Below are 24676 nucleotides of genomic sequence, written 5' to 3'. Positions count from 1 at the left end.
AGTCAGATTTAATTACTTGCAAGCTAAGTTAGCGTTAGGTTGTTCACACTCACCATCGCGGGTTTTGTTTCTCCGGCCCTCTCGGCGAAATGCTTCACGGAGGACTGTTTCTGAAAGCTAAGATCGAAAGGGCTACTATATATATAAAAACGAATCTTAAGTTATGTTTTTGGAGCGCTATTTCTAATAACTATAACTTTAAACTACGTTAAACGCAACATAAACGTTCACCACATGTGTAAAGACAAGCACATGCGCTCTGAGAACCAGGATGTAGTAGTACAAAAAGAGGAAATACTTCAAAATAAAATCAAAACTAGCCATGTCTGCATTTCGGTGTATTTCTTAAATAAACGTATCTCTTTTAAAAATGAAAACTGGGTATTTTAGAAGTAGTGATAAACGGTTTTTTTGCAATTATAGGGTGTCAACATTAATAAGTTGACTGACTGAAAATCGAGGCATTATTACAAAATAAATAAAAAAGAAAATAAATACGTCAAGGGTAAAAGTTGTGTCAAATGTGCTGCTTTTGTGTTTATGGAGTTTTAAACAAACTGGTACCACAACAATTAAATTTAATTGATCGATTTAATAGAATATAACATCAGTCAACATTTATTTTTAATCATATACAAATTGTTTAAATAATTAAATAAATAATTTGGTTATTGCTGTTTTTTTAAGAGTAACTGGTGATTTTCTTTGTTTTATATAATTCTAAACTGAATATCTTTGGAGTTTGGAGTGTTCTGATCAAAAAAAATTTAAACGCCTCCTTTGACTAAACATTGATGCATATTTGTCACAATTATATTTAAAACAGTATTACAGATTGGTACAAACATTCTGCCAAATATGAAGGAAATCCATCAAACACTTTTGAGACCTTGGCTATAATGTTTTCATGGCCATAAATGTTTAACAGTCATCTTTCTAAATATGAAGATCATTTGTAAAATATTCATTAAAATGCATTGAGAAGTTACTGAGTTCTAGACAAACAAATGGAAAAATTGAAGAATCAAATATCAGATAAAAGTAGGAACTTATTAATTTGTCAGGGTCGTTGTGCATCCTGTCTGTATTCTTCGTCAGTAACAACTCCAGAACATTAGGTGGCGCTGATGCACTTAATGTGTGCTTCCAGAACGCGCTAGGGATTGTGGGTAGTAGGACATTGCCATATCGTCCTGGCTGAAGGAGAGAATGAAGGGGATTCGCGAAATTACTCGCTTTTCAGTAAGGCGTTATTTATTTGTGTTATATATTTGTGTGTGCATATAATCACCGATATCGTTTGTTTTTCCACCTGAAAATCCAGGACGATGTCCGACAAACTAGGCGGTGGAGACCAGAGCAGTTAGCACAGAGGCTAGCAGAGTTAGCTGCATATTACTTTGCGTCACTTTTCTAAAATCATATCGGTTTTAACAGCTCCATTTAAAGAGGTAAAATCATTGCAACCTAACAGGATCAGCTAAAGCATTGTACTCATTGGAACTTAATATTATTTTTGAGTCTGAAATACAATTTCTGCAGGAATATATAGTTAATTGTGTAGAGAATGTTACTTGTTATTTACCTGTAAGTACTTCTCATTTGTTTGCTTTGTGTTGAATATCGTTATTTGTTTGTCCTGTTTATTTTGTCTTGAATTTGTACATCCATAAAGCTCATTGATTTATCGATTTATATATATATATATATATATATATATATATATATTTAGTTAGTTAACAATAAGCAGAAGTGTTTCTTTTTCCAGACTGAGTAAGTTCCACATTCAGTGTAGGAATAGGTGCATGAGTATTTGGATGGCTTCTCGGTGGGTGGAGCAGAGGATTTTTGTAAAACTATGTGAACTTTAATGGCAGTATCTCAGAAAGCACATGAGAGACTGGAGCCTAGGTTTGAACTGTTTTCTTGCATGAAAATCCTTGTTTGTTCCACTCCACCATGAAGCTGTACAACTGATGCTGCAGATAAAACTTGCACTATAGTTTCTCCAGTTACAGACTCTGAAGCCTAAACTCCTTAGAGTTGGTGTGGTGTCTTGGAGGCTTGCCTCACTTGTCTTATTCTTGTATGGTCACTTGTAAATGTTTATTTATTCATCCCCTGACTTGTCAAAAGAAAATTGTCTATAAAAATAGCATTTTATTCATTATGTAAGAAGTATGTTAATTTGTCCAAATGTTTATGGGCTATAAAAAATTGCGGAACTGCATATAAAAATGTCTGTGCCTGAAACATGATTCTGTAATGTCCATTTCAAATATTAGCTACCCGTTTAGAAAAAGTGCTAACGTATATTATAAATATGGACCAAGTAGGGTTCATGAAAAATAGATCATCACTGATCATATGAGAAGCTGCTGCACCTAATAAGCCTTAATCGCAGAAAAACTACCCTATTGTGGCCCTCTCCCTCGATGCGGAGAAGGCCTTTGACCGCGTTGCAGCTCTAGTTAATTTTGGCTTCTCCACATCATTTGTCACGTGGATCAAAATTTTATATAAAAGTCCCAAAGCTTCAGTTACTAATGGGGTCATATCTCCCTTTTTTGGCCTAAAGAGAGTCATGAGACAAGGGTGCCCCTCTCACCTTTATTGTTAATATCTCACTAGAACCACTGGCAGTTGCCATAAGAGGAATCTGAATATAAAGAGCATAGAAGGTGGTGGGATAGAGCACAAACTGCTATTTTACGCAGACGATATATTAGTCCTGTTAGAGGATCTAGACAAATCAATACCCCAATTAATGGATACTATACAATCTTATTCTAAAGTTTCAGGATACAAAATTAATTGGACAAAATCTGAGGCAATGCCCATATCAGGCATTTATAGTGGAAACATAATGGCAAAATTTGGTTTTAAATGGATTTCAAAAGGAATGAAATATTTGGGCATTAATTGAGTAGGGAAGTGGAGGAAATGCCAGCATTAAATTTAGAACCAATTTTACAAAACATGAAAGTTAATTTAGACAAATGGGGAAAATTGAAATTGACACTCTGGGGCAAAGTGAATGTAATCAAGATGATCATCTCACCACAGTTCAATTACCTTCTTATGATGCTGCCAGTCACTATATCACCATCCATATTCAAACAATATGAATTGATGGTTAAGCAGTTCCTTTGGGAGGGGAAAAAGCCTAGAATAAAACTAACTAAATTGTGTTTACCAAGGGATGCAGGGGGGCTGGGTTTACCTGACCCTAGACTGTACTATATTTCCTTTGAAATGGCAAAAATTGCTTCACATTGGTCGGGACGAGATCATTTGTACTGGGCAACTATTGAGAAATCCTTGTCTGGCCAATTCACTCCTATAGAATGCCTCTCTCAAATTACAGGTGAAACTGACAATCCCATTATGTCACATTCAAAAGAAATCTGGATGAAGGCACATAAACTTTTTAAAATGTCATTTTCTAAACAATTGTATTCTTCACTCTGGCAAATTCAGCCATTTGTATTGGAAGGCACCAATCTACTGGAGGAATTGGCACGATCACAAAATATCCACACTGGGAAATCTTTATAAGGATGGGGTATTAATGTCATATAATGAAATATTACAAAAATACTCTCTGACGGGTAAAGGACACTTTTGGAAATATCTTCAGATAAGGAATTGTAAAGTCACTGCCTCAGTCTTCGGATGCCAATCCCATTTTGGACTATTTGAATCTCCCACCTCATCATCATCGAGCCAACATTCTACAGGAGAATCAACTCAGCACTCAGTGATGGCTGTAAAGCTTTGAAAGTTTTATGGGAGAAAGACATTGGAACTGTGTTAAAAGATGAAGAGTGGTTTAAAATTATATCTGAAAATGGAAAATTGTAAGAGAATGTAGAGGTAAATTTACACAATATAAAATACTTCAGAGATACTAGGACTCCAACAAAGCTGCATAGACTGGGCCTTATGAATAATCCATTATGCTGGAAATGCTGTAATGAGGCTGGGACTCTTATGCACTGTCTGTGGGAGTGTACAGTTATAAAACCCTTCTGGTTAAAGGTGGTGCAAATTCTTAGTGATTGGCTGGGGAAGCCCTTACCTTTGTCCCAGATTATGTTTATTGGGGGATAGAGCACAGATACCTAACATTCTGCTGGGAAATTCTCAGTCATCATGGTAGGGGTCTCATAGCTGCTAGAGTTATTCTAACCCACTGGAAAATACAGACCGCTCCAGAAGTTAAAGAATGGGCCAATAATGACAAAAATGGCTTTATGAGTGCATGCTCAAGCTTAAAAAAGGACAAAACTATAGTATCAGTATGGGATCATTTTGGTCATACATCACGACAAATAATTCTTAGATAGGAATATAACCCCAATAATAGGTTAAATATGCTTTAATGTGGTGGTACTGATGCCTGAGAGGTTTATATAATGATGTACTTCTTTGTGCTTACCTGCACTGTTTTTGAGTTACAACCCCGACTCCAACTGACTCTTGGTTTTTTGTTTTTCTTGTATTTCTCATGTAAACATGAGGTCTGTAATATTGTATTTGCCATGTACCAACTTCTTCTTCTTTGTCTTTCGGCTGTTCCCATTAGGGGTCGCCACAGCAGATCAATCGTTTCCATCTCACCCTGTCCTCTGTATCTTCCTCTGTCACACCAACCACCTGCATGTCCTCTCTCAGCACATCCATGAACCTCCTCTTTGGTCTCCCTCCTCTCCTCCTGCCTGGTGGATCCATCCTCAGCATCCTTCTCCCTATATACCCTGGGTCCCTCCTCTGCACATGTCCAAACCATCTCAATCTCGCCTCTCTGACTTTGTTCATTCCTAATCTTGTCCATTCTTGTCACTCCCAAAGAGAATCTCAACATCTTCAGCTCTGCCACCTCCAGCTCTGCCTCCTGTCTTTCTGTTAGTGCCACCGTCTCTAAGCCGTACAACATAGCTGGTCTCACTACTGTCTTGTAAACTTTCCCCTTCACTCTTGCTGATATTCTTCGGTCACAAATCACTCCTGCCACCTTTCTCCACCCACTCCACCCTGCCTGCACTCTCTTCTTCACCTCTCTACCACACTCTCCATTACTTTGAACAGTTGACCCCAAATATTTAAACTCATCTACTTTCACCACTTCTACTCCTTGTAACTGCACTATTCCACTGGGCTCCCTCTCATTCACACACATGTACTCAGTCTTGCTTCTACTGACTTTCATTCCCCTTCTCTCCAAAGCATATCTCCACTTCTCCAGACTAGACTCAACTTGCTCTCTACTCTCACTACAGATCACAATGTCATCTGCAAACATCATAGTCCATGGGGACTCCTGTCTGATCTCATCCGTCAACCTGTCCATCACCACTGCAAACAAGAAAGGACTCAGAGCTGATCCTTGGTGTAATCCCACCTCCACCTTGAATGAGTCAGTCATTCCGACTGCGCATCTCACTGCTGTCACACTATTCTTGTACATGTCCTGCACTACCCTAACATACTTCTCTGCCATTCCAGACTTCCTCATACAATACCACAACTCTTCTCTTGGCACCCTATCATAAGCTTTTTCTAAGTCCACAAACACACAATGTAACTCTTTCTGTCCTTCTCTGTACTTTTCCAACAGTATTCTCAGAGCAAACATTGCATCTGTAGTGCTCTTTCTCGGCATGAAACCATATTGCTGCTCACAGATCTTCACCTGTTTTCTAAGTCTAGCTTCTACTACTCTTTCCCATAACTTCATGCTGTGGCTGATCAGCTTTATGCCTCTGTAGTTACTGAAACACTAATAACACTAAATACTTGAATTATAAAATAAAATAAAAAAAAAAAGTAGGCTTGTTTTAAAGCCCTTTGATCGCTCTTTCTAATGAACCCATACATGTCTGGGTAGAAAAAAAAATTATGTAAAGTGGAAATTTGGGGTAAATATGCCATTATGTTCATTTACTGTGATGTTTTTTTTCCTGTCATCATAATTCTCGATGGATTTTTATAAATGAAGCCTTATAAGTTGTATTCATGCTGATTAAAAGCTCTAATGAACCCATACATGCCTGGATAAAAAATCCTTATATATTAAATATAAATGTGAAGTATGCCTTGCCATTGTGCTCATTTACCTTGCTGCTTTTTCCACTGTAATATTATTGTAATATAATATAGTCTTTTAATGACAACAACATATATATATGACTTTTACTAACATTTTATTCCAAGTAGATATAAAGCCATTCAGAACTGATGACTTTGACCCTCAGTCAGGGTAAAAAGTACCTCCTCCATCCCCTCCAACCACACTGTTCAAATTTAAATGCCACCTGTGACCATGTACATATCATATTAAACAACAACTGCAAGTATATATACATAAATATACTGAAACATTTTTGTTTACATATTTGTATGCATGTGAACGCAGCTTAATGAAAAGAACTTACGGCGTTGAGTTATAGTCTCAGTATAGCAATATTAAATTGCGACACAACGACTTTAAAATAGACATTTATTTCATTTTAGTCTTGGAGAATTTGTTTTTGTAGTTGCTGCAGTTGATGGTGAAGCACTGGCTGCCTTTTTTTCCTCCTCATTTAGCTTCTGTTTAACTGGCTCAAGGTCTCTCTCCACCCTTAGTAATGGCCGCCGTGCGGCACGCCGCTAGTCACGTGACGGCCATTCCGCGTCTATATGTCCACGGTTGGACGTATATGCTCGCGAATTTACTTTATTGACCCAACGGCTGGGCGTATAGCCACTCTCTTTCTTTTTTCCTCCCTTGTTTCAGAAGCCATAACTAGCAACTGTCCTCTAGTGTTAGCGGAGGTTAGCCTGTAAGCTCGCCGTCGTGCTGCTAATCATTCGAGTACATTTGTTTAATGAAGCTGCTGTAATTTAAGAAATTCATCAAATGTAAATGAAGAAATTCATCAAAATAGCGACGTAAATTGCGAAGGTGTTGTGCTTCTTATCATCATAAATCCACCTCAAGTTCTAAGCGGACCTTCAACCGCATACGGGTACTGACATATTTGCGCATTCTGATTGGTCGGTAAGACACCCTCCGTTATCTTTACAACGGTCTCTGTAGATACGGGTCCGTACCCGTAGCCACTGCCTTCCGGAAAATCGAGTCTTGGAATGTCTTCCCAACTTTACTTAAGTAGTTCAGCACTCACAGCTTTGACGTCTCCGACTTGTGGATCCAGCAGCAGCACCGTGGACTGCGTGGACGGCAGGTCGGAACCGGGCTCCCTCTTGTAGAAACACACCACCATCTTGGTGCACAGAATCCCGTCCTGCTCCATGTACGCAGGCATCACCCCAAAAAACCTGGAAAGGGGCGCAGGGATGAGGCGCGGATTCTTCTTTCTGTCGGGTCAGAATGTGAGGAAGAAGCAGAGCGCCTACCCGTGGTGTTTCTGCAGCGGGACGGTGGTTCGCACCGGCTGGATCACCGCCGCACTGTCCCGTTTAGAGAATTTCCCCAAAGCTTCTTCCAAAGCGGGGATCAGCTCGGAGTACAGCAGGAGGCGCTGCACGTCCGCCCGCCGGATAACGACAGGACCCTCCGCCATGACTGCGGAAACTGACCGAAGTGCAGCATTCAACAGCCTAAAGCCAAAGATCAAGAAAGATACGAGAGCAACGCAAGATGCGCCACTTCTGTGAAAACACGGAGCGAGGTGAAGGTGGGCGTGGCATTTGCTCCTTGTGGTAAACCATAATTAACCAGAAGCGCATTGAATACTACAATCTACCTTTTAATATTGTTTGGTCAGTTTCATATTCATAAATGCAGAGTATTGAAAAGGATTGTGACTTTACATGAACAGTTGGATGAATTTAGGCAATACAGTGGTCCCTCACTATAACGCGGTTCACCTTTCACGGCCTCGCAGTTTCACAGATTTTTTTTTAGTGCAATTTTGCATGCTTTTTTTTTTTTTAAACAGCGCATTGTGTTCTGCGTCCTTATCAGGTGGGCCAGTCGCAGCACCGGTCAGTATCACCGCGATTGCTCTCACTGCTTCCGATGCGCTTTCTGAGTCTGCGGGCTTGGTAAACGCAGCAGCGGGCCACTCACACCGCCCTCCTGTCTGCTGTGCAGAGCTGCGCCAAATCTGACAACAGGTCCAGAGACTACGCTCACTGTTTTGATCCGGATGTTGACCGCAGCCGCAGCGCTCCGTGGCCACCAAGAGAGGACTTGGGTCCCGCATCCGTACCCCCGGAGGCAGTGAGCGAAGGGAGAGTATGCGCATTGTGTTCTGCGTGTGTCTGTTTATAATCTTCTCGCACAGAAGAAAAAGAGTGTTTACACAAGAGAGAAAAGTGAGAAAATGTTAATGCCTGTTTGAGAAAAGTGTATAAAGTGTGTAGTGAGGGGTTTTACAGCCTTAAAACATCTATAATAATTGCAAAAAATAACACTGACTACTTCGCGGATTTTGCTTATCGCAGGTTTTTTTTAAGAACATAACTCCCGTGATAAATGAGGGACCACTGTATATAGCAGTATCAAATACTGACAGCTAAAATCTCTGATAGCTTTTTGTATCCTTCCCCTAAACCATGATGTTGAACAATCTTTGTTTTCAGGTCATTTGAGAGTTGTTTAGAGGCTCCCATGTTGCCACTCATTAGAAGAGATGCAAAGAGGAGAAACATTTGCAAATGGCCCCCTTAAATACCCTTTCTCATGATTGGATTCACCTGTGTAAGGAGGGCAAGGGTCAATTAGCTTACCCAAACCAAATCTGTGTTCCAATAATAGTGCTAAATGTATTCAAATCAGTAAAATGACATGGGTGCCCAAATTTATGCACCTGCCCAATTTTGTTTCAATAATAATTGCACACTTTCTGTAAATACTAGAAACTTCATTTCACTTCTCAATATCAGTGTGTTTGTCTGCTATATGATATATTAACTGAAATTTCTGATCCAGACAACCAATGATTTATAAAGGAAAATCATGAAAATTATCAGGGTGCCCAAACTTTTGCATACACTGTCGCTTGCTTTCATGGCGTTGAAAAAGCCTCTGCTGTCATTTATGGATTTCAGCAGCCTTGTTGACCCATTGCTGATGTATTTATTTACAGTAGTGTTCAGAATAATAGTAGTGCTATGTGGACTAAAAGCTTAATCCAGGTTTTGAGTATATTAGTATTGTTACATGGGAAACAAGGTACCAATAGATTTAGTAGATTCTCCCAAATCCAACAAGACCAAGCATTTCATGATATGCACATTCTTAAGGCTATGAAAATTGGGCTATTAGTAAAAAAAAGTAGAAAAGGGGGTGTTCACAATAATAGTGTGGCATTCAGTCAGTGAGTTTGTCAATTTTGGGAACAAACAGGTGTGAATCAGGTGTCCCCTATTTAAGGATGAAGCCAGCACCTGTTGAACATGCTTTTCTCTTTGAAAGCCTGAAGAAAATGGGACGTTCAAGACACTGTTCAGAAGAACAGCGTAGTTTGATTAAAAGTTGATTGGAGAGGGGAAGACTTATACGCAGGTGCAAAAAATTATAGGCTGTTCATCTACAATGATCTCCAATGCTTTAAAATGGACAAAAAAAACCAGAGATGCGTGGAAGAAAATGGAAAACAACCATCAAAATGGATAGAGGAATAATCAGAATGGCAAAGGCTCACCCATTGATCAGCTCCAGGATGATCAAAGACAGTCTGGAGTTACTTGTAAGTGCTGTGACAGTTAGAAGATGCCTGTGTGAAGCTAATTTATTTGCAAGAATCCCCCGCAAAGTCCCTCTGTTAAATAAAAGACATGTGCAGAAGAGGTTACAATTTGCCAAAGAACACATCAGCTGGCCTAAAGAGAAATGGAGGAATATTTTGTGGACTGATGAGAGTAAAATTGTTCTTTTTGGGTCCACAGCCACAGACAGTTTGTGAGACGACCCCCAAACTCTGAATTCAAGCCACAGTTCACAGTGAAGACAGTGAAGCATGGTGGTGCAAGCATCATGATATGGGCATGTTTCTCCTACTAATGGTGTTGGGCCATATATCACATACCAGGTATCATGGATCAGGTTTGGATATGTCAAAATACTTGAAGAGGTCATGTTGCCTTATGCTGAAGAGGACATGCCCTTGAAATGAGTGTTTCAACAAGACAATGACCTCAAGCACACTAGTAAATTAGTAAAATCTTGGTTCCAACGAACAAATTAATGCCTCGCAGATGTGAAGAAATCATGAAAACTTGTGGTTATACAACTAAATACTAGTTAGTGATTCACAGATTGCTAAAAAGCAGTTGAACCTAATAGTTTAATTTGTAGCATCAACAGCAGATGCTACTATTATTGTGAACACCCCCTTTTCTTTTTTTTTTTGCTAGTAGCCCAATTTCATAGCCTTAAGAGTGTTCATATCATGAATGCTTGGTCTTGCTGGATTTGTGAGACTCTACTGAATCTACTGGTACCTTGTTTCCCATGTAACAATAAGAAATATACTCAAAACCTGGATAATCTGTTTAGTCACATAGCAGTACTATTATTCTGAACACTACTGTATTTATTTTTAGTTTGCAAGTTTCATTTTGCCGGTCTGCCTCTGTGTCAGCCTGATCCCGTCAGATCTCAGAAGCTAAGCAGAGCAGGATCTGGTTAGTACTTGGATGAGAGATCTCTTTGGAACACAGCGGCTGTGTGTGTTTTCTCCGGGTAAAACTGGAGTTGCATCCGGACGGGCATCTGGCGTAAAACTTGTGCCAATTACCAATGTGGATCGGGCTGTATCCGCTGTGGCGACCCTGAACAAAACCGGGAGCAGCCGAATGAACTACAGTAAGCAGTATCAAATGTCATCAAACTGCCAGTCTCTATAAGGAACTTTTTTAAAGAGAATTAATGTTAATGAATTCCTTTACTTTTGTTATTGTACAATTTTTATTTTATTTTCTATCTCATTCTATTTCTAATGATAATACTGTGAATGTTATTGTGACCTATTGTCGTACTTCGTTTATGGTTATTGGATTTGTTGAAAAAGTTTGAGAAAAAACAAAACATAAAATGCATTAAAAAAAATCAAATTTCATACTTCTTGGTGTTTCTTACGACAGTAAAAGACAAAGAATTTTCTGATTCTATATGACAATCTAATGAATGTATGACCCTTTGTGACCCCTGCAGCTCTCCTTTTTAAATTTGCATGTTTATTTTACTTTATTTCTGCAAAGCTTTTGAATTGTGAAATCCTGTAACCATTAATTGAACTAAATCCCATTATTTTCTTCATCAGAAGTGAAGTACATTTACACAAAATGAAACTAATCAGCTTTTTGGTGGAACAGGGAAAGATGGCAAATATGCAGGTTAGGAGGTTCAGAAACCACATTAAAAAGTTGTTGTTTTGCAGACCTGAAAAAGTTGGGCTGCGTCTCCATTGTGTTTATGTCGAGTGAGACATCTTGCGCAGCTACTGTATGCTTGGGAAGGTATGACGCAACAGAAGAGACGCCCCTTTATGATCATTGGCTCAGTTGTCGGGAAGAGAGACACTGAGTTTAACCTTTGAAGAACAGAGTTAGCTGTGTTTAGTAGCCATTTATTATCTTGGTTTAACGTGAACATTTAATAAATTATTAACTGTTAAGTTGCTGTTAGTTCATGTTGACTGGTGGATTAAAGCTGCAGGAGCAGGTCACTTTGGGTTTATTCCTAAAATTTATTCAATTTGATGCTTATGGACCATTTTCACAAATTTCATCATTTCCCATATCCACCTGATATTTTGTAAGCTATATTTTAATGAAAGGGCAGACACTCCAATGATGGTGACAGAACACTGGACAGACTTCTGGACATCATGGATGATGCCAATCACCCTCTGCACACAGTCATCAGGAACCAGAGGAGCCTCTTCAGCCATAGACTGCTCCTTCCCAAGTGCAGGACCAACAGACTGAAAAACTCCTTTGTCCCTCAGGTCATCAGACTGTACAAGTCCTCACTTGAGGAGGAGGAGTAACAGGAAGACAGAGGACAGAAAGGAGAGGAACAGTAGTAGCAAGCAGTATTTTTGGTATTTTTATTGGTATTTACATTTTGCAATTTTTTTTATTTTTTTTTTTACGCCCCGGCCGGCGTTTGTGCCACGAGGCGGGGCATATACCATCCAGGTTGTCCATCCGTCTGCCGCAACGTAGTTTGGCACCTATTGTTCGCAAAAACTTCATATTTGGTGGGTACAAGCCTTGGAGTACTTCGCATGGGTTCGAAGGCCGGTGACCTTGACCTATTTTCAAGGTCACAACTGTCAAATTCTTCGCCACAAAGTAGCTATGCACCTATTGCTAGCAGAAACTTCATATTTGGTGGGTACATGCCTTGGAGTACTTCGCATGGGTTCAAAGGCCAGTGACCACGACTTACTTTTGAAGGTCACCAGGGGTCACAACTGTCAAATCCTTCGCCGCAACGTAGCTTGGCACGTATTGCTCGCAGAAACTTAATATTTAGTGGGTACATGCCTAGTACTTCGCATGGGTTTCAAAGGCCAGCGACCTGACCTGCTTTTCAAGGTCACCAATGGTCACAAAGGCCGGTGACCTTGACCGCCGTTTCAATGTCACCAGTAGTTATTTGTTTTGAAGGCTGGCGACCATGACCTACTTTTATGTCACTGTTTGTCAAATCCTCTAAATAAATATTACGCCAATCTCCAATTTTTTCATTGTATATCTCAATTTACATCAAACACATAGTACATACAAGTACATATTACTGCACTTAGCATGGAAAATACCGCTCACGGGACATTTCGTGATGATCGTCTCTAGTTTTTTTTTTTTTTTTTTTTTTTTACTTTCGATACTCCTGTGCTTCTTACCCTGTGTGCTGCTATACAAAGGCTACTGGAAACCTTCAACTTCCGCGGGATTCTTCCCAAAGACTTAATAAAGTTCTATCTAATCTAAAAATCTAGTCTGATTCATAACTCATCTCCACATTCACTCCAGTAACTCAGCACTTTATCACGATGGCCACATTATGAGATCAAAGCAAAAACGCCAAAAACACTAACGTTTCAATTAATGTTTTATTACAAATCAGGTAACTTGCAAACTAGTACAATGATGTAGTCACCTGCCCTAAAATAAAAAAGTAACTTGCTGCTAATGCATATGAACAGTTTGGTCCAAAAACAGAAGATAGGATGTTTAAGTCTTGGTTCTCCTTTCTCAACAGAGACCAGAGCAAACAGTAATCACACAAGCAGTCTCTCAATCGCTGTTTGAACAGACTGGATCTGTGGTTTGAGCTGAGAGCCTTCCTTTATGGTGACCGAGGTGGCGATGACGGGCCGGGACACACCGCACGCCCGCCCCAGGGCCGCTTGAGCGGACAAACACATATGGGACGTTCTTGTCCTCGCAGAGCAACGGGAGGTGGAGGATGATCTCCAGTGGTTTCGGCATCAGCAGCCATCACAATGAACTCTGCGATGCCCCTGTTTAATGTTTTGTAGCTGGGAGGAAACAGGAGATATTTTTCTTATTATAATGAATGCAATATACCAAGATCATACGACTGTGTGTTTTATGTTAAAAGCACCAAATTTTGCACAGACATGGTTTGGCAGGTAATTGACAAAAATAGATATCATGCCAAGCCCAATCTCCCACCAGCAGTCAGATAATACATAAATTCCAAGATGCCACCATACCGCTGTGGAATACCTTCAAAATGCTCCTTCTCTGTTACTATACTAGAGCTCTTGGTGAATACTAATGTACCTGCAAGATCAACTATACAACTCTGGTCAGTTTTTCACTGTTTGGTCAGCTTTTTTGGTCACATTCTTCTCTACAGCTTGGGAATATACAGTAGTGTTCAGAATAATACTAGTGCTATGACTAAAAAGATTAATCCAGGTTTTGAGTTATATTCTTATTGGTTACATGGGAAACAAAGTACCAGTAGATTCTCACAAATCCAACAAGACCAAGCATTCATGATATGCACACGCTTAAGGCTATGAAATTGGGCTATTATAAAAAAAAAAAAGTAGAAAAGGGGGTGTGTTCACAATAATATCGTGTGGAATTCAGTCAGTGAGTTCGTCAGTTTTCTGGAACAACAGGTGTGAATCAGGTGTCCCCTATTTAAGGATGAGCCAGCACCTGTTGAACATTCTTTTCTCTTTAAAAGCCCTGAGGAAAATGGGACGTTCAAGACATTGTTCAGAAGAACAGCGTAGTTTGATTAAAAAGTTGATTGGAGAGGGGAAACTTATAGCCAGGTGCAAAAAATTAAGGCGTTCATCTTCAATGATCTCCCAATGCTTTAAAATGGACAAAAAAAAAAAAAAAAGAGACGCGTGGAAGAAACGGAAAACCATCAAAATGGATAGAAGAATAATCAGAATGGCAAAGGCTCACCCATTGATCAGCTCCAGGATGATCAAAGACAGTCTGGAGTTACCTGTAAGTGCTGTGACAGAAGACGCCTGTGTGAAGCTAATTTATTTGCAAGAATCCCCCGCAAAGTCCCTCTGTTAAATAAAAGACATGCAGAAGAGGTTACAATTTGCCAAAAGAACACATCAACTGGCCTAAAGAGAAATGGAGGAATATTTTGTGGACTGATGAGTAAAATTGTTCTTTTTGGGTCCAGGGGCCCCAGAGTTTGTGAGACGACCCCCAAACTCTGAATTCAAGCCACAGTTCACAGTGAAGACAGTGAAGCATGGTGGTGCAAGCATCATGATATGGGCATGTTTCTCCTACTATGGTGTTGGGCCTATATATCGCATACCAGGTATCATGGATCAGTTTGGATATGTCAAATACTTGAAGGGGTCATGTTGCCTTATGCTGAAGAGGACATGCCCTTGAAATGGTGTTTCAACTAGACCATGACCCCAAGCACACTAGTACGGAGCAAAATTATGGTTCCAAACCAACCAAAATTAATGCCTCACAGATGTGAAGAAATCATGAAAAACTGTGGTTATACAACTAAATACTAGTTTAGTGATTCACAGGATTGCTAAAAAAGCAGTTTGAACATAATAGTTTTGAGTTTTGTAGCTCAATAGCAGATGCTACTATTATTGTGAACACCCCTTTTTCTACTTTTTTTTTTTTTTACTAATAGCCCAATTTCATAGCCTTAAGAGTGTGCATATCATGAATGGTTGGTCTTGTTGGATTTGTGAGAATCTACTGGTACCTTGTTTCCCATGTAACAATAAGAAATATACTCAAAACCTGGATTAATCTTTTTAGTCACATAGCACTACTATTATTCTGAACACTACTGTATGTCATAAAACGGTCTTAAAAACGTGATCACATGACTGGTTTCTCTTTTTCCGACAGTGTTATTTTAATTTTTAATTTTTTGGCCTTTTTGCCGGCCCTGCCACTACAATGAACATGTAAGAAATAAAGCCTGTACTGGCTTGTTGTTATAACTGCTAGCTTGCTGGTGCCTCGATAAGGTGGATTGTCAAAGCAGTCTGTGTTTCTTGTGAGATTTGAGACTTTCGTTCAAAGAACACCGGGTTGGTGTCCCAACACTTGCAAGGCTGGATTTCTGCTGCAAGATGCTTGGTGGGGGGAGAGAGAGTGCCCATTCTCTCCAAAACAAGTCATTAGGAATTACATTTACTCCCAAACTGTAAAATTAAGGTAAAAATGTTGCATAGTTCCTCTTTAATAGAAAATGTTCACCAGGTGGAGATATTGCTCCATTTTGATAACCTTGAGTACAGGCTGCTGTGGGACATACACCCTGGCAAAAATTATGGAATCACCCGGCCTCGGAGGATGTTCATTCAGTTGGTTAATTTTGTAGAAAAAAAAAAAGCATATCACAGACATGACACAAAACTAAAGTAATTTCAAATGGCAACTTTCTGGCTTTAAGAAACACTATAAGAAATCAGGGAAAAAAAAAATGTGGCAGTCAGTAACAGTTACTTTTTTAGACCAAGCAGAGGGGGAAAAAAAAAATGGAATCATTCAATTCGGAGGAAAAAATTATGGAATCATGAGAAACAAAAGAACGCTCCAACACATCACTAGTATTTTGTTGCACCACCCTCTGGCTTTTATAACAGCTTGCAGTCTCTGAGGCATGGACTTAATGAGTGACAAACAGTACTCTTCATCAATCTGGCTCCAACTTTCTCTGATTGCTGTTGCCAGATCAGCTTTGCAGGTTGAAGCCTTGTCATGGACCATTTTCTTCAACTTCCACCAAAGATTTCAATTGGATTAAGATCCGGACTATTTGCAGGCCCATGACATTGACCCTATGTGTCTTTTTGTAAGGAATGTTTTTCACAGTTTTTGCTCTATGGCAAGATGCATATCATCTTGAAAAATGATTTCATCATCCCCAAACATCCTTTCAATTGATGGGATAAGAAAGTGTCCAAAATATCAATGTAAACTTGGCATTTATTGATGATGTAATGACAGCCATCTCCCCAGTGCCTTTACCTGACATGCAGCCCCATATCATCATGACTGTGGAAATGTACATGTTCTCTTCAGGGAGTCATCTTTATAAATCTCATTGGAACGGCACCAAACAAAGCTCCAGCATCATCACCTTGCCCAATGCAGATTCATCACTGAATATGACTTTCATCAGTCTCCACAGTCCACGATTGCTTTTCCTAGCCCATTGTAACCTTGTTTTTTTCTGTTTAGGTGTTAATGATGGCTTTCGTTTAGCTTTTCTGTATGTTAATTCCCATTTCCTTTAGGCGGTTTCTTACAGTTCGGTCACAGATGTTGACTCCAGTTTCCTCCCATTCGTTCCTCATTTGTTTTGTTGTGCATTTTCGATTTTTGAGACATATTGCTTTAAGTTTCTGTCTTGACGCTTTGATGTCTTCCTTGGTCTACCAGTATGTTTGCCTTTAACAACCTTCCCATGTTGTTTGTATTGGTCCAGAGTTTAGACACAGCTGACTGTGAACAACCAACATCTTTTGCAACATTGCGTGATGATTTACCCTCTTTTAAGAGTTTGATAATCCTCTCCTTTGTTTCAATGGACATCTCTCGTGTTGGAGCCATGATTCATGTCAGTCCACTTGCTGCAACAGCTCTCCAAGGTGTGATCACTCCCTTTTAGATGCAGACTAACGAGCAGATCTGATTTGATGCAGGTGTTAGTTTTGGGGATGAAAGTTTACAGGGTGATTCCATAATTTATTCCTCAGAATTGAGTGAGTCCATATTTTTTTCCCTCTGCTTGGTCTGAAAAAGTAACCGTTACTGACTGCCACAATTTTTTTTTCCTGATTTCTTATAGTGTTTCTTAAAGCCAGAAAGTTGCCATTTGAAATGACTTTAGTTTTGTGTCATGTCTGTGATCTGCTTTTTTCTACAAAATTAAACAACTGAATGAACATCCTCCGAGGCCGGTGATTCCATAATTATTGCCAGGAGTTGTAGTAGTAGATGTCATACAGACACAAATGTGTTGTTTCCTATATTTCCTAACATGCTGAATCCATTCCAACCACAATGGAGATTTTCAAGTTGCAATAGAGTAGCGCCTATGGCCATGCGCGATGACGTCACAACTCTGTCCAGTTAGGGAGACGCGTTTTTTTTTTTTTCCCAACAAGAACTGTCAAGAAACTTTCTCGTTGCTGTTTGAAGTTGTGTGGAGGTAGAAATAACCCTTTGAATACTTGAATAATGAAGTCAGTCGCACAAAAAAAAAAAAAAAAAAAAAACACAGTGAAAACATGTTCATTGCCCGCAGAATGTTGGTATTTTGGTTGTTGAACTTTCCTATCAAGGACTGTAAAGCCCCGGTCACATGGCACTAACAAAGGACACGAAGCCAAAACTAAACAAGAAATCTGGACTTACGTTGACATTGTTTAACCGGCGTCCAGCTTCGATTGATCAGCTGCTCTGTGAGGCGTCATAACATCTGATCAGTTTGCCGCTCTAATCAATCAATCAATCAATTTTTTTATATAGCGCCAAATCACAACAAACAGTTGCCCCAAGGCGCTTTATATTGTAAGGCAAGGCCATACAATAATTATGTAAAACCCCAACGGTCAAAACGACCCCCTGTGAGCAAGCACTTGGCTACAGTGGGAAGGAAAAACTCCCTTTTAACAGGAAAGAAACCTCCAGCAGAACCAGGCTCAGGGAGGGCAGTCTTCTGCTGGGACTGGTTGGGGCTGAGGGAGAGAACCAGGAAAAGACATGCGTGGAGGGGAGCAGAGATCAATCACTAATGATTAAATGCAGAGTGGTGCATACAGAGCAAAAAGAGAAGAAACAGTGCATCATGGGAACCCCCCAGCAGTCTACGTCTATAGCAGCATAACTAAGGGATGGTTCAGGGTCACCTGATCCAGCCCTAACTATAAGCTTTAGCAAAAAGGAAAGTTTTAAGCCTAATCTTAAAAGTAGAGAGGGTGTCTGTCTCCCTGATCTGAATTGGGAGCTGGTTCCACAGGAGAGGAGCCTGAAAGCTGAAGGCTCTGCCTCCCATTCTACTCTTACAAACCCTAGAACTACAAGTAAGCCTGCAGTCAGAGCGAAGCGCTCTATTGGGGTGATATGGTACTACGAGGGTCCCTAAGATAAGATGGGACCTGATTATTCAAAACCTTATAAGTAAGAAGAAGAATTTTAAATTCTATTCTAGAATTAACAGGAAGCCAATGAAGAGAGGCCAATATGGGTGAGATATGCTCTCTCCTTCTAGTCCCCGTCCAGTACTCTAGCTGCAGCTTTTGAATTAACTGAAGGCTTTTTAGGGAACTTTTAGGACAACCTGATAATAATGAATTACAATAGTCCCAGCCTAGAGGAAATAAATGCATGAATTAGTTTTTCAGCATCACTCTGAGACAAGACCTTTCTGATTTTAGAGATATTGCGTAAATGCAAAAAAGCAGTCCTACATATTTGTTTAATATGCGCTTTGAATGACATATCCTGATCAAAATGATTCCAAGATTTCTCACAGTATTACTAGAGGTCAGGGTAATGCCATCCACAGTAAGGATCTGGTTAGACACCATGTTTCTAAGATTTGTGGGGCCAAGTACAATAACTTCAGTTTTATCTGAGTTTAAAAGCAGGAATTAGAGGTCATCCATGTCTTTATGTCTGTAAGACAATCCTGCAGTTTAGCTAATTGGTGTGTGTCCTCTGGCTTCATGGATAGATAAAGCTGGGTATCATCTGCGTAACAATGAAAATTTAAGCAATACCGTCTAATAATACTGCCTAAGGGAAGCATGTATAAAGTGAATAAAATTGGTCCTAGCACAGAACCGTTGTGGAACTCCACAATTAACTTTAGTCTGTGAAAAGATTCCCCATTTTACATGAACAAATTGTAATCTATTAGACAAATATGATTCAAACCACCGCAGCGCAGTGCCTTTAATACCTATGGCATGCTCTAATCTCTGTAATAAAATTTTATGGTCAACAGTATCAAAAGCAGCACTGAGGTCTAACAGAACAAGCACAGAGATGAGTCCACTGTCCAAGGCCATAAGAAGATCATTTGTAACCTTCACTAATGCTGTTTCTGTACTATGATGAATTCTAAAACCTGACTGAAACTCTTCAAATAGACCATTCCTCTGCAGATGATCAGTTAGCTGTTTTACAACTACCCTTTCAAGAATTTTGAGAGAAAAGGAAGGTTGGAGATTGGCCTATAATTAGCTAAGATAGCTGGGTCAAGTGATGGCTTTTTAAGTAATGGTTTAATTACTGCCACCTTAAAAGCCTGTGGTACATAGCCAACTAACAAAGATAGATTGATCATATTTAAGATCGAAGCATTAAATAATGGTAGGACTTCCTTGAGCAGCCTGGTAGGAATGGGGTCTAATAAACATGTTGATGGTTTGGATGAAGTAACTAATGAAAATAACTCAGAACAATCAGAGAGAAAGAGTCTAACCAAATACAGGCATCACTGAAAGCAGCCAAAGATAACGATACGTCTTTGGGATGGTTATGAGTAATTTTTTCTCTAATAGTTAAAATTTTGTTAGCAAAGAAAGTCATGAAGTCATTACTAGTTAAAGTTAATGGAATACTCAGCTCAATAGAGCTCTGACTCTGTCAGCCTGGCTACAGTGCTGAAAAGAAACCTGGGGTTGTTCTTATTTTCTTCAATTAGTGATGAGTAGAAAGATGTCCTAGCTTTACGGAGGGCTTTTTTATAGAGCAACAGACTCTTTTTCCAGGCTAAGTGAAGATCTTCTAATTAGTGAGACGCCATTTCCTCTCCAACTTACGGGTTATCTGCTTTAAGCTACGAGTTTGTGAGTTATACCACGGAGTCAGGCACTTCTGATTTAAAGCTCTCTTTTTTAGAGGAGCTACAGCATCCAAAGTTGTCTTCAATGAGGATGTAAAACTATTGACGAGATACTCTATCTCACAGAGTTTAGGTAGCTACTCTGCACTGTGTTGGTATATGGCATTAGAGAACATAAAGAAGGAATCATATCCTTAAACCTAGTTACAGCGCTTTCTGAAGACTTCTAGTGTAATGAAACTTATTCCCCACTGCTGGGTAGTCCATCAGAGTAAATGTTATTAAGAAATGATCAGACAGAAGGGAGTTTTCAGGGAATACTGTTAAGTCTTCTATTTCCATACCATAAGTCAGAACAAGATCTAAGATATGATTAAAGTGGTGGGTGGACTCATTTACTTTTTGAGCAAAGCCAATAGAGTCTAATAATAGATTAAATGCAGTGTTGAGGCTGTCATTCTCAGCATCTGTGTGGATGTTAAAATCGCCCACTATAATTATCTTATCTGAGCTAAGCACTAAGTCAGACAAAAGGTCTGAAAATTCAGAGAAACTCACAGTAACAACCAGGTGGACGATAGATAATAACAAATAAAACTGGTTTTTGGGACTTCCAAATTGGATGGACAAGACTAAGAGTCAAGCTTTCAAATGAATTAAAGCTCTGTCTGGGTTTTTGATTAATTAATAAGCTGGAATGGAAGATTGCTGCTAATCCTCCGCCCCGGCCCGTGCTACGAGTGTTCTGGCAGTTAGTGTGACTCGGGGGTGTTGACTCATTTAAACTAACATATTCATCCTGCTGTAACCAGGTTTCTGTAAGGCAGAATAAATCAATATGTTGATCAATTATTATATCATTTACCAACAGGGACTTAGAAGAGAGAGACCTAATGTTTAATAGACCACATTTAACTGTTTTAGTCTGTGGTGCAGTTGAAGGTGCTATATTATTTTTTCTTTTTGAATTTTTATGCTTAAATAGATTTTTGCTGGTTATTGGTAGTCTGGGAGCAGGCACCGTCTCTACGGGGATGGGGTAATGAGGGGATGGCAGGGGGAGAGAAGCTGCAGAGAGGCATCGTAACACCCGACCAGTCAGCCACAGTCGAAATCTGCTTTTCATCCGGCTGCTGTCTCTCTCTGGCCAGTGTGAGGGGTTCAGCACTCCCCTTACACTGGGACCACACCAACGAACAGTCTCTGAAACAAGCTCCTCTCAGCAGAAGTCCGTCACTCTTCTGTTTTTTGCTCAGACTCACAGACTGAGTGTTTCACTTTTTTGGAGAACACACAATGCTTCACAAACACGGTAACTGGCCCATAACGACTGATCGGTTAGCCGCGAGGTGTCATAACACGCTGTTGTTTCTAATGACACCAAACATGCGAGTGAGAGGCTCACTAACTAGAAGTCTCAGCAGCACAACCTGAAAATTGTCCATTACATTGAATAAAATAAATAAATACACTGGCATGATATCAATTTTTGTTTATTATTATTATAAAACTAGAAGCACTCAGAGTGCAAACCTCCGCCAAGGCCATGGGGTCACTGACGCCATAACATCTACATGCCGTGGAATCACTGAACCTAAAAAAGTCAACAATGATGTTTGCTCAGTAATAAAAAAGTTTCATCTGCTGTGACTGGATAGCATGTATCCTTAGCGCTTGGCATCACAGTTTATTGCAACTTGCACCTTTCCCAGAAGCTACTGTCATCTGAGCACTGATATTGATATTGCATGTGCTTATAGACAAAAACAAATGAGACAAAATTCAATTTATTATTCAACTAAACTGCAAATATACGAATTTTTTAACATTTATGAAACACTTCTCTAAACAAGGCCATAGGGTCACTGACCCTAAAGAGATTCCCTCCTTGGCACAGTGATCTATTTCTTTTTGTCTCTTTCTCTAAAATTGTATATAATAATCATTAGATTATTAATATATAAACAAAAATAAATGTAAGAAATATTACAATTTGAAAACAAATGCACCCGAACGTGATGACAGCTGCAACTGCTTAATGCTAACTTTTAACATTGAAAATGCCATAGACATGCTAATGCGTTAGCATCGGGATCCGGATCGTGATCGAGATCATCACTAAAATTTCATCACTTGTTCCTCTTGTCATTTCCAACCACTCCATAAAATTTCCATAAACAAAAATAAATTTAAGAAATATTACAATTTGAAAACAAATGCACCCGAACGTGATGACAGCTGCAACTGCTTAATGCTAACTGCTTAATGTCTCAGAATCACATGCATTAATGTTATATGTTTTGGTCCATATCTCCCTTAATATTTGTCCTATCATGCTAATTTTTTTAAAACACTTCTCTTCAAGAATCGTATATTGAATTTCATCAACAGCACATGGAAAAGGGGTAAATAGTCAAAACATTTGTTTCAACCGAGTCAGCCTGGCATACATCACTGAATTGATATTCACTGTACAGTGTATATTACCATGTAGATAGCTTGTACACTACACTGACTACAAGATCTAGACTTTATATATCAGAACAAAATGTAAAAGCACACCATTTTGGCAGCTGGCTGGCCCCCGCTGCTCAAGGGCAAAAAACAATTAGAAAAACCAAGTTGGACATGAACATACTGCATAAATTTTAAACAGCATTGGAAAAAACACGAATTGAAAGTTTACCAACTAAACTAAAAAATTTGCACGATAGGACAAATATAAGCCTGGTTCACACGGCAAGATAATTAGGCCGATATCAGACCCGATCTTCCCCTTCCGGCAATCTTAAGGATGCCCTGATTATCGTGATGACGCTAAAGCCCCTTTCACACCAGGGGTGCTTGCAGTTGCTTCCTGTGGCATCATGACGACGCCAAAAAAACTGCGCTATTTGGAGTTAATTGCCCGTTAATTGCTGTGTCGGCTTGCACCCGATGACGAGTCGTTGGGCTGCAGTTTTGCTTCCAGGTGCTTCCCCTCACTTCACCTTGTTTTTGTGCTGAGCTGCAGGTCTGCGCTCTGAGGTCTGTTATAGTTTATCTTTCTTTCTTTGACCGCAAGCTGCGTGTACGCGAACGTACGCATGTGCGCGAACGAACGTCTGTGTGGAGATGTCTGGAGTTAAACTTGATGTGGACATGTCCTGTCTCTGGCATTCAGTCTGTGAGCAGATCTCATGTCCTTTTTTGTCCTTTTATTTAACAGAGTGATAAGAGAGTTTGAGAGGAGAGTGAGGAAGTGCTGCAAGCCAGTTTTTTTTTTTAATTGTTCACATATGTGCGTGAGAAGGAATCGTTCCTGAGTGGACTGGAGATGTCATATTTAACCTTGAGAGATTGAGATTTCCTGTCTGATCTGGGAATGTTCATGTGTGAAATCTCTTCATGTGTGGTGTGTTGACTTCACCGTGTTTTTTTTTTTTTTATCTTCACGTGTGTGGTCTCTCGGATTTTGAAAACCTACAGATAATTTTAAAATCCTGCCGTGTGAACCAGGCATAAGGGCAATATGGACCAAAAACTATGACATTAATACATGTGGTAGCGAGACTGTCTCCCTACCGCTGGTCACGTGATTCCAAGGGCTCTAGAAAACCCAATTAGGCACAGTAGATAACATTCATTCAACCTCAGAGAAAACCCAGTTAATGTCCATATTTTATTCAAACTTTCTACTTATTACGGTATCGTATTCCACCACTTCATACGGCATTCAGTAAGAATGAACCGCTGTGATTATCGTAACATAAAAGTGGACATCACGGAATCAAAGCTGTACAGGAGGCAACTGTTGAGTTTAAAGCAAGAAACATATGGATAGGGTTGTGTGTGAACTGCGATGCTAGGTATTTTACAATGGGTGGTGTAGTTTGCTGACCTTCATTAGCTCCCTTCCTCAGCTGCTTGTAGTTAGCAGCCTGCAGCACCAAGTCCAGGATAGTTTTAGTCAGCGTGGCGTCAGCCAGCGGGTAGGCCTTCGGGTTCACTTGGGCATCAGTCTGATAATATTAAACAACATCATAAAATATTAACTACCAGGAAAGACGTGTCTAAAGTTATCCGGTTAGTCAGATTTAATTACTTGAGCAAGCTAAGTTAGCGTTAGCTTGTTCACACTCACCATCGCGGGTTTTGTTTCTCCGGCCCTCTCGGCGAAATGCTTCACGGAGGACTGTTTCTGAAAGCTAAGATCGAAAGGGCTACTATATATATAAAAACGAATATCTTAAGTTATGTTTTTGGAGCGCTATTTCTAATAACTATAACTTTAAACTACGTTAAACGCAACATAAACGTTCACCACATGTGTAAAGACAAGCACATGCGCTCTGAGAACCAGGATGTAGTAGTACA

At 39.7% G+C, this 24676-nt stretch overlaps 2 protein-coding genes across 5 annotated transcripts in view; both read right to left on the bottom strand.

Annotated features, from left to right (window-relative positions):
* Positions 1-24668, bottom strand: part of LOC117531261 (NHP2-like protein 1) — a 35985-nt gene extending 11317 nt beyond the window's left edge. The window contains exons 1-2 of one of the 4 annotated variants that reach the window (XM_034194279.1): positions 24444-24668; positions 24201-24330 (exon numbers count right to left, since the gene is read on the bottom strand). In XM_034194279.1, the coding sequence (XP_034050170.1) occupies positions 24201-24330; positions 24444-24446 (133 nt within the window). In that variant the 5' untranslated portion in view covers positions 24447-24668. Of the gene's footprint in view, positions 1-53; positions 271-24200; positions 24331-24443 lie in introns of those variants that run through there. The other 3 variants (XM_034194281.1, XM_034194282.1, XM_034194280.1) reach the window with 3 other exon arrangements.
* On the bottom strand, positions 6979-7620 carry LOC117531262 (ketimine reductase mu-crystallin-like). Its single transcript, XM_034194283.1, has 2 exons — positions 7405-7620; positions 6979-7326 (listed from the first exon to the last, which is right to left on the bottom strand). Exons 1-2 carry the CDS (start codon positions 7569-7571, stop codon positions 7149-7151), a joined length of 345 nt encoding a protein of 114 aa, XP_034050174.1. The 5' UTR covers positions 7572-7620; the 3' UTR covers positions 6979-7148.
* Positions 24669-24676: the final 8 nt, after the last annotated feature.

This window comes from Thalassophryne amazonica, chromosome 18 (assembly GCF_902500255.1).
Source record: "Thalassophryne amazonica chromosome 18, fThaAma1.1, whole genome shotgun sequence".
In the NCBI taxonomy this organism is placed as follows: domain Eukaryota; kingdom Metazoa; phylum Chordata; class Actinopteri; order Batrachoidiformes; family Batrachoididae; genus Thalassophryne; species Thalassophryne amazonica.
This window is presented reverse-complemented; position numbering and strand designations above follow the sequence as displayed.

Coding starts and splice junctions, on each gene's coding strand:
- LOC117531262 (XM_034194283.1), bottom strand. CDS start 7,571: ATGGCGGAGGGTCCTGTCGTTATCCGGCGGGCGGACGTGCAGCGCCTC. Junction 7,327..7,404: donor CCGCTGCAGAAACACCACGG/GTAGGCGCTCTG, acceptor GCCCCTTTCCAG/GTTTTTTGGGGTGATGCCTG.